This window comes from Pseudochaenichthys georgianus, chromosome 15 (assembly GCF_902827115.2).
Source record: "Pseudochaenichthys georgianus chromosome 15, fPseGeo1.2, whole genome shotgun sequence".
Classification (NCBI taxonomy): domain Eukaryota; kingdom Metazoa; phylum Chordata; class Actinopteri; order Perciformes; family Channichthyidae; genus Pseudochaenichthys; species Pseudochaenichthys georgianus.
Window position 1 is genome coordinate 28,468,160 of NC_047517.1, and position 23,794 is coordinate 28,491,953.

The 23,794-nt window shown below is 42.1% G+C and overlaps 1 protein-coding gene across 2 annotated transcripts; it reads right to left on the bottom strand.

Annotated features, from left to right (window-relative positions):
• Positions 1 to 3,538: 3,538 nt before the first annotated feature.
• On the bottom strand, positions 3,539 to 23,022 carry mgmt (O-6-methylguanine-DNA methyltransferase). Of its 2 annotated transcripts, none has more exons than XM_034101096.2 (5): positions 22,926 to 23,022; positions 20,159 to 20,304; positions 11,288 to 11,448; positions 6,647 to 6,786; positions 3,539 to 3,696 (listed from the first exon to the last, which is right to left on the bottom strand). In XM_034101096.2, exons 1-5 carry the CDS (start codon positions 22,989 to 22,991, stop codon positions 3,568 to 3,570), a joined length of 642 nt encoding a protein of 213 aa, XP_033956987.1. In that variant the 5' UTR covers positions 22,992 to 23,022; the 3' UTR covers positions 3,539 to 3,567. The 2 variants fall into 2 exon arrangements, with proteins under 2 accessions (XP_033956987.1, XP_033956985.1); XM_034101094.2 differs by having other exon boundaries at positions 20,159 to 20,307.
• Positions 23,023 to 23,794: the final 772 nt, after the last annotated feature.

Sequence of the window (23,794 nt, forward strand, 5' to 3'; positions counted from 1 at the left end):
GTCCTGGAGCCTCTGAAGTGCCGCCCCTCCGTCAACATGACCAAGGCTAGACCTGCACTTTCTCCAGGCTGAGACACTCTCCTTACCACGCTGACAACCACGCTGCGTAGTCACAGATTGATACACGCAGGGATACCCGCTCTCACGTTATGTAGGGTCGTTCATCAGCCGGTCCTAATTAGAGACCCCCAGACCAACACTGGAGTTCATAAGGTTACAATGACACACTGGTACAAGGTTACTAACACACACACACTCGCATGCTGAGACCTCTCTGGGTTCCTTTCACTTTCTCATTTAATCCTGTTCTATCTCATCAACAGTGTCCTTAACTTGCTCATGTCAAGCGGGGGGGGGGTCCTTTGTTCTAAAAGAAACAAAACAAGAAAAGGCACCAATACGAAACCTCCATCCTCCAGCTTTATCTCTCAAAACACAAAGATCATTACGAGAGCATCAAAGTATGCCATGTTTGAAATGATATTTCTCTTTGTAGTTGTGCGTAGCGTGGAGTGTGTTGGTATTAGATGCTGCTGTGGCAGCTGTCGTGGCTGGCTGCGTGGTGCCGCCGTGTAAGGGCCTCCGAGGCCGGGCTGTCCCGGCAGACAGACAGAGGGGGGGGGAAACCTGATAGCGCAGCCAAGCCCCGCTCTAATGTCTGTCTATCCCGCTATCTGTGCCCTGTCTATCTGTCTGACTGACTGTCGGACTCTGCCTATCTGCACGCCGGATACTCCTCTGGCTCCTGAGCAGCAGTGCAATGCTTGCAACTGAGTTAATACGTTCCAAAACTTTTATTTGTTATAAGCATCCAAACTTCTTGAGCAAGATTAAAAGCAGCTATTTATAAATCACTTCTGCACGGTCCCCACTAAGCTTGTGTCTTGTGCCAAGGGTTGCAGGTTGTGATAACATTAGACTCATAAGCCGACATGTATGAGGAGCACGAGATGGAAGCACAGTGTGTGTTTGTTTTTGATGTGGGGGCAGAAAATTGCTCTATAATGAGGAGGGGTGCCAGGATATGAGATGGGAAGTGGGGAGTTGGAGACAGGATATAAGTTATGAGAACTGATCTAATGTGAAATGCAGAGGTTGTTGTTGCTGCGGCTGTACCCTATGAGCTCAAATGTATCGCTACTATCGGCCGTGATTAATAAAGCCTGGCCAGGTCAAAACACTGCACGAAAGCTACGGATGCCACCAACCATATCCTCGCTTTTTCTGGGGCTCAAATGAGTGTGTGTCGTGTGTGCGGGAGAGTGTGTGTGTGTGAGGGGGTTAATAAATGTTGAATCAAACGCCGCACGAGACACTCACACTCCTTAAGGGTTGCCCATTAGCGGTGTGTGGGTGCATGGGGAGTTTATCAGTGTCTGGGTGATTTATGAAGTCAGACTCAATATCATCCACTTCACCCACACACATATGGACATACACATGTGCACACACCAACATGCATGGCCACATGCTCAAACACACACACTCACACGCATGCAGCGCGCGTGCACTCCAGTACCCTCTCTCTCTCTCTGGAATGGAGGCAGATATTAGGCCAAAATTAAAGGTTTCACAGAGATTAACAGTGCGGATGATGAGATCGTCTCAGCCTCTTCTCATCTAATTCCTTTTTTATCTCCGAGCCAGCATGATTCGGAAGTGGAACACAAGGTAAAACATATCACCACAAAATAATACAGACATAATAATACTAATAATAATAATAATAATCATAACACTGCTACTGAGGCTGATACATATTGAAATATCATAATAATGTTAAAATTAAGAAAAAGGTGTGAATTATTTTGAAGAGATTCCTTGGGTAGCTCTGCAATTACACAGCCAATTACTGGCAGCGTGTTTGAAGCTTTGACGCTGGACTTGTTTTTCAACCTCAGCCACAGACCTCTACAGACATCGGTATCTCTGGCTGCTAAATTCACAGCCTTCCATAGAATTTACTTAGCCACGAGAAAAAAAGGAGGGTGCTTACAGTGCACTTCAGAGTGCGCCTGGCTTAAATGGGACCCCTTGTGGCTGTGTCACAGCTCCCTTCGTTAGGGGGCTGACTGTAGCCTGTAGTCACCACAGGCATCATTAGCCCTCTGTGAAACCACAGACTGAGTCTCATTCTTCATCTGCCTGTCTGCTGCCTCCACATCTACGCTGCGATGCTGCTCCAGCGGCAGAGAAAGTGAGTCCCGGAGCACGGAGATGATCGGATATGAAATTCAAAAATGCAGCAAAGTTCAAATGTATTCAGCGAGCGGGCCACTTGAATTGGTTTGCGTAAAGGTTAGAGCCGAGGTTATTTTTGGAGGGCGGATTATTAGGCTACCTGTTCGTAGCAGAAGACGAATAACTATGGGCAAGTAAGGGTCGTTCTGAGGCGGCACTAGACTGTTAGGAGACTCAAGAACTTGGGGGAGAAAAGACTAAACTGTCACCGTTAACACATCATCGCGAGGAAACAAAATAAATAAAAGCGCAGGACACATTCAATTAAAGCAACTTCTATTGCTAAACACACACCACCACTGCTGGCCTCTCCATATGGTCTTTTTAAGAGAGAATAATTCATCCCAAAGGGATTAAACGGGGTTGTGATGAAAATAAAATAACGTATAAACATTTAAGTTACAGATAAAATGTGCAGGATGAATTCAAGGTTGAAATGTTGATTTCTGTTTCCCGTTCTGTACTGCCCTCTAATGGAAAACACTACTCAGAAATAAAAAGAGGAGCTCTGACATCCAGAGCTGCAGCGAGGAGAAAGACATACAGCATAATTAAGTATGAGCTGAACTGAGTGAACACTACATGAAATCGATTTTTAAATTAAATGCAATTAAAATGATGAAAAGGCAGGATTTGTCATTTTGAGACGTATTTATTTACACATGTCTAATGTAACATAAGTGCAGTATATAATACACAAGACGTCTCGGCTCTAGGTGGAGGATAAGGCGAGAGCAAACAATGAGATCTAAATGAAGACAAAACAAATGCTTCACTACAAAGCTTTGTAGCAGAAGAATTCAGAGCCGTTATCACTGGATGTTGAACAAAGCATTCACTTGGCAGGAAATTAAAAAACCAACGAGAGGTACAAAGACTAATTCTGCTTAGGAAAAAAACAAAACAACAACAACAACAATGCATGAGACATATTTTTAAGGGAATAATAATTCTTTAGAAAAACCATTCCAGCACTATCTGGCAAACGCAACGGAGACCCACGGGAGCATATGTTTGTAATTCCTACTGTTCTCTGTTTAAGTTATTTTTGTACGTTCTAATTCTGCAACAACTCTGTATCACATTAACTATGTAGCATCTCTATTCTTAGATAAAAAAGACAGAAGAATAAACTGAATATCTACAAGCAGCAGTTGTTCCACGAATTGTGCCAAGCACGCTAAACTTTATGGCCCTGTTTGTGTTCTTAAAAAAAGAAAAATCCCGGCCTTCTGTTTGTGTGTGTGTGTGTGTGTGTGTGTGTGTGTGTGTGTGTGTGTGTGTGTGTGTGTTACTGAATGAAGGACAGTTGGCCTCTGTCATGCTTTAGCCTTCCCTTCCCTGCCTCTCATGGGTGAGCAGCCATTGTTTGAGATGGTCGCCCTTGCCGCTCATGTACGGCCCGCTCTGTCCACTGCTAGAAATGACTCGGTGGCAGGGGATGAGGAGAGGAACCTGGCAGACAGACGGAGACAGAAAATTCAACTCGGAGGAAATAAACATGTTCTGCGAAAAGTACACATTTTTACACCAGCGGACAACGGAGAGACTTCTAACTTCTTCTCTTACAATAAAAAGTTATTTTCCAAATGCATAAATTCAGGACGGATGAAGGGAAAAGCGTGTTTTAGTATAGGGGATTTATACTTACATATATATATATAAATTTCATGAAGGATCAGAGCCTTTACAACAAAACTATGATGTCTTGTGAAAAAGAAAATAAAAAGAAATACAGACCTGCGCTTTTCTGTTCTCTATCCTGAAGCTGACATGTATTGTCACAGCATCACAACAGTTGGAGGTGTTGGTAGTAGATATGTGTTATGTATGAAAGAACGTCTGATTTAACGCATAAACGGTGCGACTTAAAAGTAACCAACATGCAGAACATATGAATCTGCATTTTGCTTTTTTTTCTTCTTCTTATGTCGGTGCACTGCATGAAAACAAAGTGCCACATGATCCGAAGTGTCTGGGTTTGATCCTGCACAAACCCACATTCAGGGTGATGGCTCAGTCTTTGGGTGTAAATGTTTTTTACTCTTTAATAGTGTAAAGCAAAGAAGCAATCAAAAATTAATGGGCAAAAACACCAGCAGGATGAATATTCAATCGAGAGGGTGTCAACATTAAGATCTGATAACCCTGTGATCATTAAAAAGAGGAAGTCGGTGGAGCGTTTACTCTTGTTGCAGACGACTGCCAGGGGGGTCCCGAGTTCTTTGTAAACTAAATGGCTGGAGAAAGATTAAACAAGCAAGCCTAAAACACTTCGATCATTGTGAATTCAGAACAAGAAGAGTGGCAACGGTTGGCATGAATCACAGCAATTATTCCCTTTAAAATATTCTTAATGTTGCCCCCATTGTCTTATCGTTATAGTAAATACAAAATCCTCCCAACTGCGGCGGCTATGCGACTATATTTCTCCAGTTATCCCGGCTTGATGGCTGCACCTCCAGCCCTTTCTATAAAAGTTGGACATGCAGTGTGTTTCAGTTCAAATCCATCATTAAACCCGCTCCCATATCAACAGCAATAAAACTTTCCGAGCCCCAGATTAACCTTGCAGACAGAGAAATACTGCTCGAGTATTCCGATCAATACTGTTCCCCGGGTTTGGAGGGAGAGCAGGGTACCCTCAAGGCCTGCGGATCTGCCTCCTCACTTGGGGGGAAAAGAGCACTACACCAGGCTTATCAATACTCAAATCCTGGTGAAGAAGAAGTGCCACAGAGAGGCGAGGATCGATCGAGCACACTGAGCTTTTCACAGTTGAAGCCTGAGTGGAGCAGCGCTACTGACAAGTAATTGACACTGACAATCTGACTCTGGATCTGTATCAGGAGCTGAGGGCTCAGGCTCCCAGCCTCCCTGACGAAAGGAAGGAAATGTGTGTAAAACACGAGACCGAGAGCTATTATACAGCCTGCAAAAGCAACGCCATTGGCTGATGTAATATATAAAAGAATATGAAGAAACTAGTGCAAAACACAGTGGTTTGCTTGCATTTAATTGGTGCTTCAAATGACTTTTTTTATATTACAAATGCCTTTCTTCCTGCTTTACTAACAATAACAGTGCCAGGGTAAACACACAGCACTGAGATGAGGCTGCACGCGAGCCTTTTCACTGCACATATGGGGGATAGCATCTCACCGGCTGTATTTCTGCACAAGAAGTGTTCTCTGCCTCACAGAGCACACCGGTGGTGCCCACAGCACTACATGGGCAGAGCTAAACGGGCTTTGATCAAAGGGTTTGATCAAAAGAAGACACACCACTTGCCCTCTAGCCCTCCATTTTGTACACAGTGGATTCATGGGCGAAATGATGCTGGCCAGGTTTCCGACAAGAAACGGAGATTTGCTGCGAACATCTACAGTAAAGACTTGAGAGAACAGGAGCAAAAGGTGTGGGCTTAAAATGGTGCTGTAGGTAGACTTGTAGTTCTCCGTCGCGCTCAAAGGGAGCCGTTTGTTTCGCCATTGCACATGTTCGCACACCTGCAGATTAAACCACACATCCTGCATTGTTAAATGTATTTCAAAAATACCTGTGTAGGCATCTTTTTTAAAGTAATTAGTTGAAAATAGAGCCTCTTTAAGATATTAAAACAGATCAGATGGACTTTTTATTTTATTTTCATTGTGAACTAATGTTTTTGAGCACAAATGTACCCACAAAAATAGATTACATGTATCTATTTAATATTTGGATGCTCGATTTTTATTTACTGATTTAATCATCTACCATAACATCCATTTATTTAACCTTTTTCTAAACTTTAATAAGTAATTAAACCGTAAACTGTTGATGTAAAACCTTTAAATCTATTGGAAATCATTTGTGGAATGTTCACATGATCCAAATTACATTTTTAAGACAATTGAATTGGAGCAATAACTGATACTTATCTTAATTATATATTCATCTGTTGATTATTTTCTCGATTAATCATTAAGTCAAGAGAAGAAATAATAAATATGTTTATCACAGTTTTCAAGGTTCAAGGTCTAATACCAAAAAAGATTGTGTTTACAGTTAAATGAAACAGCAAATTGTCACATTTTAGAAACTTTACCACAAATTGATGTTTTGTTTTTTTAAAGTAAAAGTGAACTGAATGATTATAAGATGATAAAATAGCAGTTTGTCATTTTTCTGTGAATTGATTAATTGTTCAGCTCTATATTTAATACTGTAAGAGATGTTATGGTGTTTGCAGTGCTATCTTCAAATTCCTTATTTACTAATAACTCACTTTCTTCTTTGGTCTAGATGCAAAATTCAGAGTCATTAAAATCTCAAAATCATAAAAAACAAAAAAGGAACTTTCCCTACCTAACTGAATAAAGTAAGTAAGGAATGAAGCCTGTCAATCAAAGTCAGCCACACTCACCGGGTTCCTCCTCATGGCCCCTCCCACCGCCTGGGCGGCTCTGGGGGTTCCCGCCATCTCAGCGAGGCATTTGTACGAGACGGTCTCTCCAAACTTCACATCCCTCAGAAGTACCTGCAGCACGCGGCTGGTGAACGTGCCTTCACCACAAAGCAGAGGACAGGCAGGGGAACAGAGGAAGAGGGTTCCTCATTTAATTATACATCTACATGAGAGGCTGATGACAACAAGACAACACTTCACTACAACGTTGATCTTCACTCCTTTGAAACAAACTGGTGTTTTGTAATTATAATCAAAAGTTTGACATTTTAATCCGCATTATAGTTTTCCATCATGTCCAACCTCCCATGTTAGAGGTCCATCCCCTCTTCCAAGGGGCTTTGTAGGACTCGCTCTCTTCTCTTCACAATACTCATTAAACATCTACATACATAGAAGTCCCTCAATTTGACCTTAGAACTAACATTAACATGCTACACAAGCTGATGTGAGAACATTATTTCTCTGGCAGAAAAATCTAGGTTATGCTTTGAAAGGTCACAGCTAAAATTAAAAAAGTTCGCTCCTTCATTTAAAAGGATTAAGAGAGGCCAAAAAGACTGCAAATCTGCTCCAGATTTTTAATAATAATAATTTGAATGTTGCACACCATTTGTGGCAGTGGGATGACTTTGAGGTTAATCAGACCAATTTGTCCTTTTAATTGCTTTCTATTCAGAGTAGATTCATTATATCATCTTCACTTAAATGGCGGAATTCTTCAAATCATCCACAGCTTAACCGACCACATTAACGGCTTTGATTTCATTAGCACTTTAGCGGTAGCATTATCTTTTTTCCTCTGGATTAGCAGGCAGTGACTGAGAGGCATGTTTGTCTAGTTCAGATTCCTAAAAGAAAAAGGGAAACGCATTTGAAGCATCTCCGAAACCTTGAGACATTGATGCAGCGAACAACACTTTTTTTTGCACAGGGAACAAGATGGGGAACAATAGTCTCGTTATCAAGAGGGGGTGAAAATCTTCTAGTACATACATGTACTCAGTCATGAAAATTCAATTAGTGATCTCCCATTCTCTCTCATTTATATGGTCTAAGAGAGCACATGACAAGTGATCTATGAGAAATCCCTCTAAATTGGCATTGTGTGAAAACATGTCACACCCCTGTCTCTCTTCTACAGAGTGAACATCCTTTGCTCCCCAGGCTCTCTCGCTACCTTATAGTCACTCTCCGCTACACAAAGCCACGCGAACAAGGCAATTTGCCTAAACTGGGGGGAATAAGTGTAAAACCTAAAGGGGATATATTTGATTGATGCGCACCCATGTGAGTTCTTTGTCTTGAACAAGGCCCGTAGGTACTGTTTAATAATTTTTCAGGTAATAATCACGCTGTCAACGAGATGACGGGCTGTTACGCAGACAGACTTAATGTTATGAGGAGATAAGATACAACCCTGACATTTCCTTTATGCATTATTCTCCTTCATAACGCTGGGATTTGGCCTCATGATGTGCGTTGTTAATATTGGTATCTCTTTGTCACCGGTGGGTAGATGACAACTTGTCCAGACTACAGCTTTGACAAATCCCTGTTGATGCGAACGTTATTGACAAACAACCAAAGTCACGCTCACTTTTACCTACAAGGAGACTGAGCAACAAGCTACAGGGCTGTTCACACCTGCTATAAATCCTGAGGAGATGTTTTACCTGGAAGGTTTTACTTCTCCGACAATTCTGGACAAAAACAAGTGTCGGCGCTCTCATCTGCCGGCATAGAGGTTAAAGAACTTTGCCCTCATCAGTGTCAGTGACAGAGACTCCATGCGGGTCACTCGAGGTGACCAGCAATGATTTGGAGAGCAGTCCCCTAGCCCCATACTTCATAAAGGGCCTAATACGCTGTGTCTGGGGGTCAGGACCCTCTTTAGATCGGGTGCAGTGATGTCAATTGTTTAAATAAAAGTTGAGAGGAACCACTTACATGTTTACAGGCATCCCATAATTATGTCACAGGTCATTACCTACCAGGAGGCCAGGTGATATCCACCGCAGAGGCACGGACAGATTGAGCTAGAGTAAAATCGAACAGATCTAGTGATTGTGAAGGTATTGACATAGTATGATTGATTTGCTCATAATGTTGTATATGAGAGCAATTTGGAAGGAGGAGAAATACTATAATAAACTTTAATCCATCAGCCCAGCTAATGATAGGTTTTGGGAGATGCCTTCCAGCTGACAGTCCCCTCAAACATGATTGTGACAATAAAAAGACAAAGGTAGAAATGCAGCTACCTCATTATCCTTTGTGTCTAATGGGAGGGAAGACTTTGACTCCCAGTCAAAGTGTCTCTTGAGTCTGGAGGGATCCGTACTTTTGAAGGCTGACGGGGTGCCCATGATTCTCTGATTATTCGATATTCTGAAAACGTTCATTTCCCTAATTCCTCTCCACATCACAGGGGCGAGTCCTGGTGAGTGTCTCATCTCACCCTGTGCTGTGCACAGGGGGAGGTTCAGCCTCCTGCAGGAACAGTCATTTGGGCTTTGAAGAGCGCCCTTCCCCCCCTTTGCCTGGCCCCCTCCCTGCATATTCCCTGTGCCGCTTACCGAGACTAAGATCCTCTCGTCTGTTACATATGGATGTATAATTAATGAGATAAGAATATGCATCGTTTTGAGAACTCATGATGGTGTCTGTGTTTTTTGGAGGGGGCCATGGCAGTGCACTCACACATGCGCACACACACACACACACACACACACACACACACACACACACACACACACACACACACACACACACACACACACACACACACACACACACACACACACACACACACACACACACACACACACACACACACACACACACACACACACACACACACACACACACACACACACACACACACACACGCTCATTGCGCACGACACACGCACACTCGCCATTCCTCTACCTCCGACGACCAGACTTGACTTGTGTGTGATGTTGCACATGACAATCAGTCAGGCGGCACAGAGAAGTGCTCCTCGCTTCTCCTTTCATGTCACCTCTGTTGCTCAGGTATATGGTGACAGCTAATATGAAAAGTGGCTTGTTTTGTCAGAAATGTGTAAATAAACATGGCAACACTTCAAGTGAAGGTCACAACTCAATATTACATGACAAGTGCTGCGAGAGCGCTGTCGCGTTCAGGTTCTCCCACAAGATAACTGAGCAAACAAAAGTTGCTTGTCACAGATTGTAATGACCTGATTAAACTTGTATTCTTTTCCCAGGCAGGCGGCAGCTTCTTGACTTGATGGAGTATGCATTTGTACAGCACAGAGGCCAAATAATCATACTTAATATTTGTGAATTAACAAGAAGAAAAAAGAAACCTTCTATTTTCCTCCCTCAAAAGACAAATACTCCTGATGCTCACATTTAACATGCTTATACTGGCATGGCCTATGGTTCGGACTACTGAGAGCAATCCAAGCCTAAACCCTGTATTTACTGAGCCCCAAAACAACAGGCGAGGGAGAGAGGTGGAACACAGCGCAATCACCTATTCAGATCAGGTACTAATGAAGAATTCCATCTATCCTGAAATTTAATTAAAACCCCAAAGACTTCAGATGAGATGCGATTTGAAAGAGCCTGGGGCTGGTACACAAGCACTTGGTGGCGAAGGGAATCACACTGAAAGTTGATATCGTAATTGGTCCTGATGTATTTCTGCATTGCCTTTGCGGGAGCGTGGGACTCATAGCTGTATACAGGGTCTCGATGGAGTACCTGCTCATTGAAAACGCCATCACTCAAGCACTGCAGATCTGCATGAAATTAGAGAGCAACTAGGACCTGATTGCAGGGGAAGAGAGGCACAATTGTTAAATGCATATATTAAAGTTTTTTTTTTCCCTGTGTAGGTGTGCTTCTGGGTCTAAATGAGCACTTCTGCAAATGTTTAGGATTAAATGCAATGAGCATCTCAGTGTGACAAAGAAATCGCCGGTAATTGTTTTGAAAATGGCACGAGCAACGATAAGTTTATGATTTGAAAAGTGAGTTGTCAGCCCGCGAGTACGGTTTGTTTCCTGGAAACAAAAGCGCCAGGGATAATTAATTCCACGTTTTTTTCCTGAGCGCCCTCGATCATTCACTCCGCGGTCAGCACCCCCGGTTGAAATGGACACTAATTGTTCATTTTTCGGAGTGGGCTCATTTTACTCGCCCTAGGTGACTGGTCAAGCCAACAATAAGCTCATTCAAACTTTTACCACTATTCACATGTTGTCATTGAAGAAGAAAAAAAAGCTTCCTGTCTGAAAATGTCAAGAGTGGAATTCGATCAGTTTCAAAGAATGTGCCAAGAATCATGGAAAATCTTGCCAAGACTAACACGCGTGGTAAAAGCTGCCACAGATTACTGAACCAAGTTACAGCTCTGTGTTCTGTTCTCTCTCCTTTTACTCACCCACTCACGCGCTTTCCCTCTGCTCTCGCACTCTCCCTCTCTCAGCCATAAAATACTTCATTATAACACAGTGAGCCAGTGAGTGTAAGTGATGTAACTGACAATTAAGAGTGAAAGCCTGATCCCAGTCATGGCTCTGCAAATATTTATCCATGACAGACCTCCTTGCAGGGCGGGGTGGTGAAAGGCGGGGAGGGGGAGACTCCCAGTGGTCCGCGGCTCACTGAAGTACGCCTGAAGCCATTCAACGCCGCGCTGCAACTCGGGGCTCGTTTCTGCCGGGCTGTCGTTGACCACACGGCTCAGGGGGGCCGCGCCGCTCCTGTGAGGGATATAAGGCAGGATGGGGAGTTGAGGTGGGGATCAGAGGAGCAATCATAATACCCAATTCTTGCTTGAATAGTGCTAAAATATGTCACAAGTGTGCAATAACACGCCACGGTTGAAACAGATGCAAGATGGCATCATCTGCCGAGTGAAACTAAAGTTGTTAATCAAGACGTGTTTAAAATCTTAAGTTCCACATTTCAGCTTTTGGGCTTTGACAAATATCAGAGCTGTGAAAAAGGGAAAGAAGCCTGAGAAACTCGAAAGACAGTAATCCAGGCATTTGTTCCAGAAGATAAACAGTGTATTTATATGAAGTGCAGCATGATAGAGTATGAAAGAAAACATTGTCGGGTCATGAGGAACGGCGCTAACAGTTTATTTCAAACAACTTTAAGGAAGCAGAACCAGCTTGTGGAAAGAAAGGGAGTTTTCAAAAGTCTTGCAGCTGCTACGGAACAAAGTTAAGAGCAGCGTTAACAACAGTTTTAACTCTGCTTGGGTCGAGTTTATAGTTCATGACACGAATAAATAGATGTGTTGGCCAGAGTGGTGCTGGCCAGCAAAGCACTACACTTGGACGCGCATCTTAGCATGAGTAGCTGCTTGGAGGAATTTGCCGATGGTTGAGTTGGCATCACTTAACAGCTGCATTTCTCTCCGCTGCTGACCACCCCCCAGGTCAATGCAAGCAGACTGACCCATATTTGACACTTAAAGACCCTACTGGGAAGGTCTTCTCTTAGCATGTGCATTGCTACAAAGTGGACCTCAAGCTGTGCTGTGGATCTAAAGCAGGCCGCCAATTCCATTAACTGGTGTACAGGACTTATAAATAAATAATATCACCATTTAAGTGCCCCTTTTTCAAAATTGGCTTATCCTGTATGGTATTAATAATAGACATTTACTTTGTTAAACACACAGACCGTCTCTCTCCTGCCCGCCGTAGCAACACGGCCCTAAAGTGTTTTTACACTTCTGCAGGTCACAGTTTGAGCATCGTTTTATATTGGACATGTGAAGCTGAGGTTTACTGGAGTGTTATGACTGAGCAGGTCAGTTTTCAGGGAGCCGCTCTCTCTGCTACTTTGTGGCTGTGTGATGAAAGTCTCCCGGGTGCCGTTTAACAGTGGGTGTAAATACAGTAAAAGGTGTAAATACTCTAATTTCTAAATAAACCACACAGCCGTTTATAGTTGAGTGGTGAAAACTCGGAAACCCACCAGCGGGTCCTGGGCTGAGACCCTCTCAAACAATGGCCATGGCTCATGGCAATCTCTGTCGGCATGGGTGAGTGCCCAGCCAGCCCCTACTTGTCATTGTCTCTCCTTGCTATCCCCCCCCCCCTCCCTCCGCTCACCCTCCTCATTTCCCCCTCTCTATTTCTCTATCCTCCCACTCCAGCTCTTTTGGCTCCGCACCACCTACACCCCCCCAACACACCCACCATCCCCCCTCCACTCTTTTCTCTGTGCAAGGATCTTCAGGCCACTGTCCCCCCACCCCCTTCGCCTCCTCCTCCCACCTCCACCGCCTCCTCTACCCCTCCGCAGCCCCTCTTTCTCTCTGAGAGGATGTTCCAGCCGCTGCACACTGACAGCTCGGGGATATTGTGTGTGGAAATGTTCCTGTTGGACCCGCAGGCCCTTACAATCTACCGGACAAAGGCTAGAGCACCTTTGCTTAAGGCTTGGCACCTTTGACCTCCAGCTCACACTTCAGACTTGTCACCGTGGCTAATTTTTCCCTCTCCCCTCAGCCCCTCCGTTATGGATGTGCCGGCTTCAAAGGTGTTTCGAGTGAAACAACATTGACAGTAGTAAAAGTTAATGCAATGCAGTACATGTTATGGCCGGTAAACAACACCAAAATAAATAAATAAAAGTAGAACAACATCAGTGGAGCTGAAGTCTGTCACCTCGAGGTGCAGTGGGGGATTGTTTTTAAAGAGCATGTGGGCAGTGGAGATGTAGCTCCTGCGCTGGCAACATTTCCAGTCGCTTCAGTGAATTACAAATCAAGCAGCATCATATCATGTCCTTCAAATGTTGGATTAGAGGTGTGTGATAAATGTTGGGTTTATCACAAAGAAACTCTCAAAGTAGGAGCAATATTTATATTTATTGGCCCATTTATAAGCAACTGCCATCACTTGTTTGGGAAAAATAACAGAATTATAATTAGTAGTGGTCAAAAATACTATTTATATAACTGTGTTTCATAAATAAATTCAGTATAAATTTGGTTTAAGCTAAATTGTTATTTATTACCTTTTGACTAGCGAAATTCATATATTTTGTCAGTGTCCTTGAGGTGTTTACTATTTCATCACAGGTAAGGAAATAGGAAACTAATTCCAAACCAGCCAGGATCTGCTGCACTAAAAAGAATATTTCCCTTGATAGAAGATTGTGATTTGAGAAAATTTCTAATATTGTGCTCCTGTCACAATCAATTTGCAATTACCATAAATCATTGCAGCGTAAAGTGGGACTCATTTGGAGTTCTACCTATTTTCCAACTCTAATATAAAGAATGAATTGAGCATTTATATAATGTTAGAGGTTATTTCATTCATCCTGGAGGAAACAATCAAAGGAGACAAAGGAACAAAAAAAGAAAAAGAATAGCTGGAATTAGATTTGTCAATTTCCTTTGGCATATTCTGTATCTTTAGTTGCACTAAGACTTCAGTAAGACTTTTTCTATCAGCTGCAGACGCAAGAATGGAACAGGTTAACCACAGGATCTAATTGAAAGGAATCTGGCGAAGGGTGTAATGGTATATTGCACAAAAAGGGGAAAAACTCAGAACTCATGCCTCCATCCTGTGAAGCGTGATGGCGCTCATCCTGACTCGATCGGCTGTCACTTTTGACACAGCCTGCCAGAGTTCTCCTTCACCGATCATGGGTAACATGGCGGGTCAGAGGATGAAATAGAAAAGGCCAAGAGCAGTCCAATATTTCCCTCAGCCTTATAGCCGCAGATACTTAACTCGGAGACGTCAAAGACTCAAGAGAGCATGAAAAAAGCCTAAAATGACTGTCTAAAAAGGGAAGAAAATACAGCATGTCTCTATGAATGTCAAGATCCTGATGGTCCCTGAGCCAAAGGCTGTGATACAATTGTAAGCCACTAGCTCAATGCAGCGCGTTCAACCATTTGAAGATCATTCAGATGCCTATCTAGCCACTGCAGCACTAAAGTGGAGAGCTTTTCCGAGTGGTAAGCTGTAAGGAATGCTTCCTATTTCTGTTTTGGGGCGCATGTTTTGTGCTCCGCTGTTTCAAAATAAAAACAACTCGGCCGGATAAACTGCTCTCCAGATATCCAACAACTCTTATTAGCGAATGTCCGCCAAAGAGGCCGCTACACTCAATCCAATGCGTAAAGGTGGTGGTAAAATACTGCAGAGTAGGCAAAAAAGCACACAACAATTAGGTCTTCTCCCAACTGGCTAGCCACAGGAGTCAGTGAAGGCATGTATTACCAGAGCCCTAACTCTTACTCCATTATGTAGTGTATCCACACCCCGACGCAGCAATGTTTATCTACAACAGACTACTGAGCAGTTTCAAATAATGTTTTTAGCCTCTATTCTCAAGTGCCAGAGCAAGAGATTCCAATTACCCGAATGGTAAGGAGCCAGTGAGGGAGGCATAAAGTACATTAGGGATCCCCTGTAACTGCAGGGACCTTTTAGAGCCTCCACTGAAGAGGGCCGAGAGACTGGAGGGACAGTGACCCTGCATGGATAGCCTCTGTCAAAATTTGACCACGTCAAGCACAAAGGCATTATGGGAATCCAGTGTCACCAAGTCCTAATTACTGTCTGTGTTCAGAGCAAATTACTGCCTTGTTCCTCTGATTAGCGAGGAGGCTAATCTTCACCTGTGTACGCCAGCACTGCTGAGGACCCTTGAGTGTTAGCGCTTCGTCTTCTGTAATTTATTTTTAAATCAGTGCCCGCTCCCAAGAGTTTTGAGTGTTTTGTTGTGAACCGCTTACCATGATCCCCACCACCGCCCCCTCACCCCTAAATCCTTGACTAAATCCTTGTTTGGTGCCGCAGGAAGATAAGCAAGAACAACACTTGGGCATAATTGACTCGTACTCCTCTCCAAGATGTCAGAGCGGAATCATCTCTCTGCATATTGCCTCAGTATGTCACACACTGTACACTTCTGCATGTTGCAGATATAGAATCCAATCAAGTTCTAAAACAAACCAGCTCAACCCTCGCGCCGGGAAAAACTTCCCGGTTGACAGCAGGGAAAAAAAGAAAAAAAAAAAAAAAGTGCAAGGAGCTGCTTTTAGCTGCGTCCCTGCAGTGAAGGGTAACTCTCGCTCGGCTTACGTCCTCCTGGAGGTTCTGTTTTAAAAACACAACATTTGCACATTTTTATCTGAGTGAATGTTATTGTCTCGTCTGCGTGGGGCGGTTTACAGGTAGTGTGTTACACAGGTGTTGGTTTACACAGGAAATGGCACATGCAGCCTGATTGGGATGGTCCCGAGAGACGGAGGCATAAACGTAGAGCACAGATGGGTCCAAGGGCCACTGGGAGCATCACCTTAATGAATACGCAGCTGAGTACTACACTTCATAACATGCAAAACAATATTCTAAGGCCGCAGTAAAAAATAGAACAAAAATCTTCTGAATATCATTACACAATGAATTATTCATACCATTTCTAAAGGGACCACGTCAAAAAGTCTCCCCCCTGCTTTATTGATGATTTCATTCAATATCTCTGCAGATGCTTGTTTATATGACAAAGCATTTTAGTTACCAATGTAAGCAGTTTATTAAGCACACAGATGTGTCAACATATATAGCAAAATAACAATTGAAATTGATTACAATTATGTGTCAGACTAAATATAAAAGAGAGAGAAAAAGAGAGACGGAGAGGAAGCGAGGGGAATTCTAGTGGAAAAAAAATAAGTTGTTGATATGGTTCCCGGTGTGTGAGCACATCATGTAAACAGGCCCCAAACAGGGAACACATTTACCATGCCGCTATTCAGTGTGAACCAGGACATTGATTCACAACACTACACGAGTGTGAGAAAAACGATAAATGCATCACCTCAGATATTTCACACCAGCGTTGGTAGTGTGTAAAAGCTGTTGTGACAGCTTGGGTATTAGGGCTGGATAGATGGAAAATGTCTGGCTGCTTATGAATGCCAATCTGAAAGGGGTGACGGGTTTGACACAAAAACACTCCACCTCAGAACAATTAGGCTGTTCTCAGGCCCCATCCAGTGTTGTCAGTGATAATGGAAAGCTGTGAGGATAACTGGTGATAAATAGACTTTAACACCCTCCTCCTTAAGACCAATGCAGTCCTGCAGTCCTCTCATATGCTTAACTAATCATGAGCATGGCCAGCAAAATTCATACAAAAGACTAATTACTGTTGTACTTCACTTCAGTCTCAAAGGCCTCTTATATAAGGACTTGGGGGTTCTCTTGCCTCTTTTCTCCTCTTGATGGGTATTTTTTTTACAAGTAGGCCTCATGCTAGACAAAAGCGTTTAAAAATTGGTGATTGCTTTCATCCGCTTTAATTACATTCAGAAATGGCATTTCTGCCACATAATACACCTCTATTGTTTCAGAATTATCTGGCTTGGGGAGTAAAATCTACAATATTCGACGATGCTCCCGAGCTAAATCGCCTCTTGAAATTGAAATATGCAGCTGAAATACAAAATAAAAGCCAGCCTTTGCTGCTGATATGTGGAAGCGCCTTGGCTTTCTCCAGAATGCTATTATTATGCATATCCAGGTAGAAAGTTAATTAACCCAAAGCTTAAGCTAATTATGGTAGCAGAATGCTATCAACCAAACGCTTTCAGTCAGACAGCTGTCCAGAATTTCATTTGCTAATCATTTGTCTTTTGCCTGAGCATATGGTACATTTCCCCACTATCACAGCAACAACAAACAGATGAAAATCATTAACTAAAAACAATGTGCAATTTGAAAAATTAGACACGGATTTATAAGGCTTTGTGTCAAAGAAAAAAAGGCGGATTTATGGCCTGGGAAATATAATGATAATTTTTGGATTTAGCCACTTAGGATTTTAGGCAGACCATGTGACTCAAGTGTGCTGGGAATTCAGATGCACAAATATATTGTTTATATCTATATGCAAATGAGACTGAGAAAGAGAATGTTTATCCGTGTAAAATTAATTACAATTTTCAATAGGAGCATATGCAAAGAGCTTGTTCTTAACAATTTTTAGCTTCTAGCACATTTTGTGCCTGTTTTTAACAACACAATATTTTTATGTTGTTAAAAGTAGAAATCCCTCAGCGCTGAATTAAATCAATTATTTTCAAAGAAATGCTTCATGCATTTTTTTTTTCCTTTCTTTTCATAAAAACACATCATAGTGGCTGTTAAAGGGTGATTGATATCAGCATTGCCTCGCGACATTATCAGGCAATAAAGGCTACTCAGGTTCTAATGCAACATGTCATACACAGGCTCCTGTAGTACATTTCTATTGAGGACCTCACAAGCTAAATTGCTTTTTTCCTGCTCCCCCACATCTCAGCCAGCTTGACAGACAAATTGATCAAAGCATTGTAAAATAATATGCTCACAAAATGTCTCGGGGCAGGAGTCCAGCCCTTTTTTCATTTTTCTCCCTAATAAAAAAAGTACTCTATGATTTCCTCTGTATTATGTGTCTGTGCTCTGTGTGAAAGAGGCGAGAAGCATCATATTTCAGATAATAGTAATCTCCTGTAAACAAAATGCGTATCATTTTTCTGTGAACGCCGAGGCCATGCTAAAAACTAAAGAGGGGAAAAAGCTGGTTAACAGGGAGGCTGGTGCGTAGGGCCCCAACAGGGGTTGTTGAGATGTAATGAATTTGTTCATCTGATGGTGCCTTCAGGGCTGTCGTTAGACTGGCAGAGGAGGCTGATTTTAGGAAATGTTCCTAAGATCAGTTAGGAAGCAAAAGGGGCTTGAGACGTTTCTATTAGAAAGAGCTGACGGTCATGGTGTGTAAGCAATACTTCAAGGGCGTTTATGTAGCTATAATGGCATTTATCAATAACTATCTATCAATGCCAGGAATGCTATTGTTGCTGCGCCGGCTGTTCAACACCAAGCAATAGTGAATGCTTAAAAAAAAACATAGAAAGCAAACACAGTCGTATAAGCCAGCAAAGCTTTGAATTGCACACAAATATACTACTGTAGGTCTTACTTTACGTTATGCATAGATGTTATCTATTTCCCTTATCCAAAATATGCGCTTAGAGATCATTTATCACACTGACTTCCTAAGCCGGCACCACACCACATCCAAAGCTGGAAAGAGCCTTGTTTAGTATGTCATAAATAAATCAATGGAAATGGCTGATTTGAACTATTACTGCTACAGGCAGGCTTTTGTGAGATCTACATGTAAAGCCGCTTGCAAAGATAAGCCTATATTTTGTCACTTTATCTCGCCTCCCTTAATGCCTGTTTCCATTGTGTTACTCCATATATCTGAGGTGGCTCTAGTTCCCCTGTCCTATGACAATAACATCGCATTCAACTGGTCGTGATAAAATCTAAACATTTTGTTTAATGATTTCTCGCTCACACCTTTGAGAACATACAGACAGCGATGTGATCGGAGCATCACTTATGACCGACATTGCAAATGATATTAAACTGAGAAATGATCTAGTGATGCGAATCATTACATTCATTTGCATATTCCTACTGAACCTGAACACACAAATTAAACCCTGTTCACAAGGAGATGGAGAAAGGTGCTTGCGCATGGTTACAGGACATCTTCCTTAATCAAAATTCCATATTATTAATTTTCTTCCTTCAACTCATTAACAACAAGTGGAATGTTTTTACTGCTTGATGAATTTGGGGAAATAGCAGACAGTCGGGAAGGAAACACATGTTGAGGTATAATATACTAGGTCATTAATGGGTTTCCATAAATTACAATTTCAACATACATTTTCAAAAGGATAACTTCCTATCTGGGCGAATTGGAAAATGGTTTAATTTCCCAAACCATTCAAGTTTGTCAAATGCGAATCTGTGGTACATGGATATTTAATTTCAATCTAATCAAAACTAATCTGAGATGTAGGATGCGGACCTGTAAAAATAAGGAATGAGTACTTATTAACGCCGGGTTTAATCAGATTCAGTCGCTTCAGTAAGGCTGTCAAGACCCTAACAATTTTGAGGAATGGGTATGGCATGAAATGCAATCACATATTACATTTCTGAGTGTCGGTCTACAGCCAGAACTACTGCATACAACTTGAGGGGAACATAAATAAACAGGAACGAACAGTCCCTGCTCCCCATGGCCTGTGCTGACCCTACAGACATCCGCTCTAATCAACTCCCTTGAGGGTAATAAACAAGTTATTTTTCTGAAATTTCAAATATACTGCAGGAAGAATCACAACCACATGCCATCAGAAATCTAATTTCAAGCCCTACTGTATTCTAGTGCCCCTCATATTTCTAGTGCCTGCTCATATTTGCCCAACTTTCTCCGGGATATTTCTTGTGGGATCTACAAAATGCCCTGCTTCCAATGAGGAATGGTAGCACTCCATCACACGAGTGGATTCTGTCCGCTTGTAAATTTCACACCTTTGTTTATCACGTCACCAGCCCGGCTGTTGTACAGTACCTTTCAGCAGGTGCGACATCCATTAGGATCTGGATGGTGTGCACACCATTCTCACATCCTCTGACTTGGATCGTCCCCAGGGGGCTCAGCAATGAGATGGTCTTCTGAGTGCACTGGCTCTCCCTCTGCTTCTTCATCTCGCTGCCCTGCTAAGGAAGCACAAATTACACTGCGTTCATTGACATATTCATGTGGCAACTATCACAATTTCCCACATACATTTGCATTGAATGATCTATTGAAAACCTAGCGGGCCACCAACGGATGATGACTTACATATTTGAACACCTAGCCTCCAAACAATGTCATGATGTGACTTGATCCCTACATTACTATCCAATATTTCTTTTGTGCATGGAAAAGAATACGCCTATCTAACCAATAAATCGCCCATTTTTTCCCCTCTTTCTGTTCTATATATCACATAAATGAGAAAAACAATGCAGTCTGTTCCCTTGTCTGGTGGGGGATTCCCAAGATAGCTCGACATTATTTTCAATCCGTCATTTTTGGTTGATGGTCGGGATGTTTTTCTAGCATTAAATTTGTTCCTTAGGGTGCAACTCCGATGGGATTCTGGTTTCCAGCCCTTAACAACAGCAAAAACGTGCAGCTTTTCTGACGACTGAGATGGATACTGGCAATAACCAGACAGCAGTTCTTTTTTTATTTTTACTTTGAGGGAAGGAGAGATGATTGACTATGTTATATGTGAGTTTTTGAGAGATGGGGGTTATAATAAATAAAGGTCACATTGATTGCAAGAGTTTCAACCAAGGAAACCTTTCCTTCCTGGAACCCTGATGTGAAAAGTATCTAAAGGGTACAAATACAATATGTCTTACTCCCTCGCTTTTTTATTTTTTATTAGTACATGTAATTCACATTCATATATTTCAAGTCACACGTTTGTTGTGTGCAGTACTGCAAAGAATGATTATTTGAGTAATAGATTGTACTACTGAGATATAGTTAAAATTGTTTCGAATTTCCAGAAATTGTGAAAAATGTCTTGTACATTTTTAACAAAGTGCTATTTTGTATTCTTTGCTCCGACCAACACTCTAAAACTTAAACACATATAGTTTGCAGGGCATTTAAAAAGGAGACAAGTAGAAATCCTCAAATGTGAGGCTGTAACCTGAAAATAATTGTATTTTGAAAATGTGCGTTACACTTCTGTTACTTACTAGATGCAAGCATACATTATCAGGCAATACAATAAAACAACTGGAGCTCAAACAAATAACCAATTCATTGCAACCAGTAATTCATTATTTTAATTCTCCTTTTACTTTTTTATTCTAGGAAAACATCTCAACATTTCCTAATTCAAACTTCTCCAATGTGAGGAAGGTCTGCTTTCCTTTGTCTTACTGTATGTGGTAGTAAAGTGAATTGTGTGGGGTTTGAGCTGTGTCAGACAAATACATTTAACAATTTAAATGTGGCCCCTTGAGCCTTAGGACATTTTAATAATGATAAACTATTTTCATACATTGTTGATATACCAATTAATAATACATTTTTTTAAAATGTGTTGCAGGACTTAGACAACTAACATCTGAAAAATACTCCAGTGCAGCATAGAGCTTGTACTTTTAATTTCAAGAATAGATTTTTTTTTCATTTAACAAAGGTTATGTGATAAGAAGTAGTCATGCATTTACAGTATTTCATTTAGACTTTCAGTTGCACCCCCTATTTTCACACGCACACACACGCACACACACACACACACACACACACACACACACACACACACACACACACACACACACACACACACACACACACACACACACACACACACACACACACACACACACACACACACACACACACACACACACACACACACACACACACACACACACACACACACACACACACACACACACACACACACACACACACACACACACACACACACACACACACACACACACACACACACACACACACACACCACATCTGTCATGGTATGCGATCACAAATGCGTCTGCTTCAACTTTCTTGTTTCTACTCTTGCAGCTCTCACTGTATTCATCGGGGGTTTGCCTGAACTGACAATAAAGGCGAGAATTTTCTGAGCCAAACAATGGTACAGTGCACTTTGGATAAGCGCTGAACACACTGCCTGCCATTTAGCAAGCTGGTAATAGACTCATAGATAGAATAATGGACTTTGGCAATAATGGCCTTAGCTAATAGTCTACACTGATTAAAAATAATGCTATCATGTTTGTTTTGCACCGTTTTTGGTGCACAACACTAGTCTAAGTGACTACTTGAATGTTCGGATGTTTACACAGCTCTTCACGGTGAGGAACAACAAACAATAAGCAGCTTGTGTTGTTAAAAATCACTGGCAGCATCCGGGTGCTCGTCAATCATTTGACTCGTTTCTCATTACACTAGTTCCTGGTCAAACCTGCGTGATTAATTGAGTAGAAAGCGCGTGGTGACTGTGTAAATCCCGCATATCTCCATATAGTGTTATTTATATTGAGTACATTTATGCCAAAATCTACACGGAGATCGCCGCAAATCTTTAAGTGTGCAAGTATTATCAAACTACAAGAAACACACCTTTTTAAGTAAGTGTGCATTTAAAATGTTATAAATAAAAGCAGAGGTTCGTGACTTAATGCCGACACGAACTAACGTTCAGTAGTTTGAAACTACACGCGTATACATTTAAACCGCATTGTATGTCAGGCTTTGTTAAGTAACTTTAACTTTGTAAATTAGCCCTGTATCTTACAATGAAGCCTTTTCGTCCGTACGGTGTTTGAACGATGTCCGCTTCTCCTCTCTGCAGAACCAACATGACAGAGAGTCTCTTCCTGTTTTTCCAGACTGCGTGGTCGAACCGGCCAATCACAGGAGGCAAAAGTCACATCTCGCTCTGTGATAGGCCGATATAAAGTCCTCGGGACAGACACGGAAGGCTTGTCTAATGGGTCTCAAGTTGGGATTTGGGGTCCTTCAGGGGGTCCCTAGTAAACTGAAGACTAGTAATGGTAGTGATTTAGATATTGGATTTGCTTGATATTTTTACAGCAGGAAAAAATATGATAATGCATATTTTGAGCATTAATTCCAAACACTGTTATCTTTCCACTTAGGCCCTATAGCTGAGACATTTCTGTGTCTCCAGTGACAGTCAGGTCTTCAGGGTCCCAGACATGATGTTTGTGGATAAAAAACACCTATGTGCTGCCAACAACCAATAACATATTATGTATTACCAACTAATAAAGTCAGCATGATAGTATGAACAACACATGGGTGCAGTGCACAATCCTTTTTATTAGAGTTTAGGCAGTTTAAAGGAGAGGTATAGTTGCCTTTTGTTGCCTGGAGCAGTCATAGATTTAACTGAAGCATATCTTTCAGTCATTATGACCAAGTGTGTGGTATCAGTCATGTATTGTTTAAAAGTGTCTGTTGTCCTCTGCAGCTTTATTTGTTATTTCTGTGATGCCTTCAGCTCTCTGTGCATGCCTCCGTTTGGAAGTGTAGGCCGGTGTGGGCCACAGCCCACACCCCATCTCAGCAGTGAGGGTGGGAGCGGGGGAGAAAACGCCACCCCTGCAGAGACCATTTTGAAATCTGTGAGGATTTCCGTGC

What these genes read in the sequence shown, in the direction of transcription:
- mgmt (XM_034101094.2), bottom strand. Translation starts at nt 22,991, where the DNA reads ATGTTGGTTCTGCAGAGAGGAGAAGCGGACATCGTTCAAACACCGTAC. An exon ending in CCACCCCGCCCTGCAAGGAG is followed by an intron (nt 6,787 to 11,287) that starts GTCTGTCATGGA and finishes TTTGTGGTGAAG; the next exon opens with GCACGTTCACCAGCCGCGTG. An exon ending in GGGCCATGAGGAGGAACCCG is followed by an intron (nt 3,697 to 6,646) that starts GTGAGTGTGGCT and finishes TCTGTCTGCCAG; the next exon opens with GTTCCTCTCCTCATCCCCTG.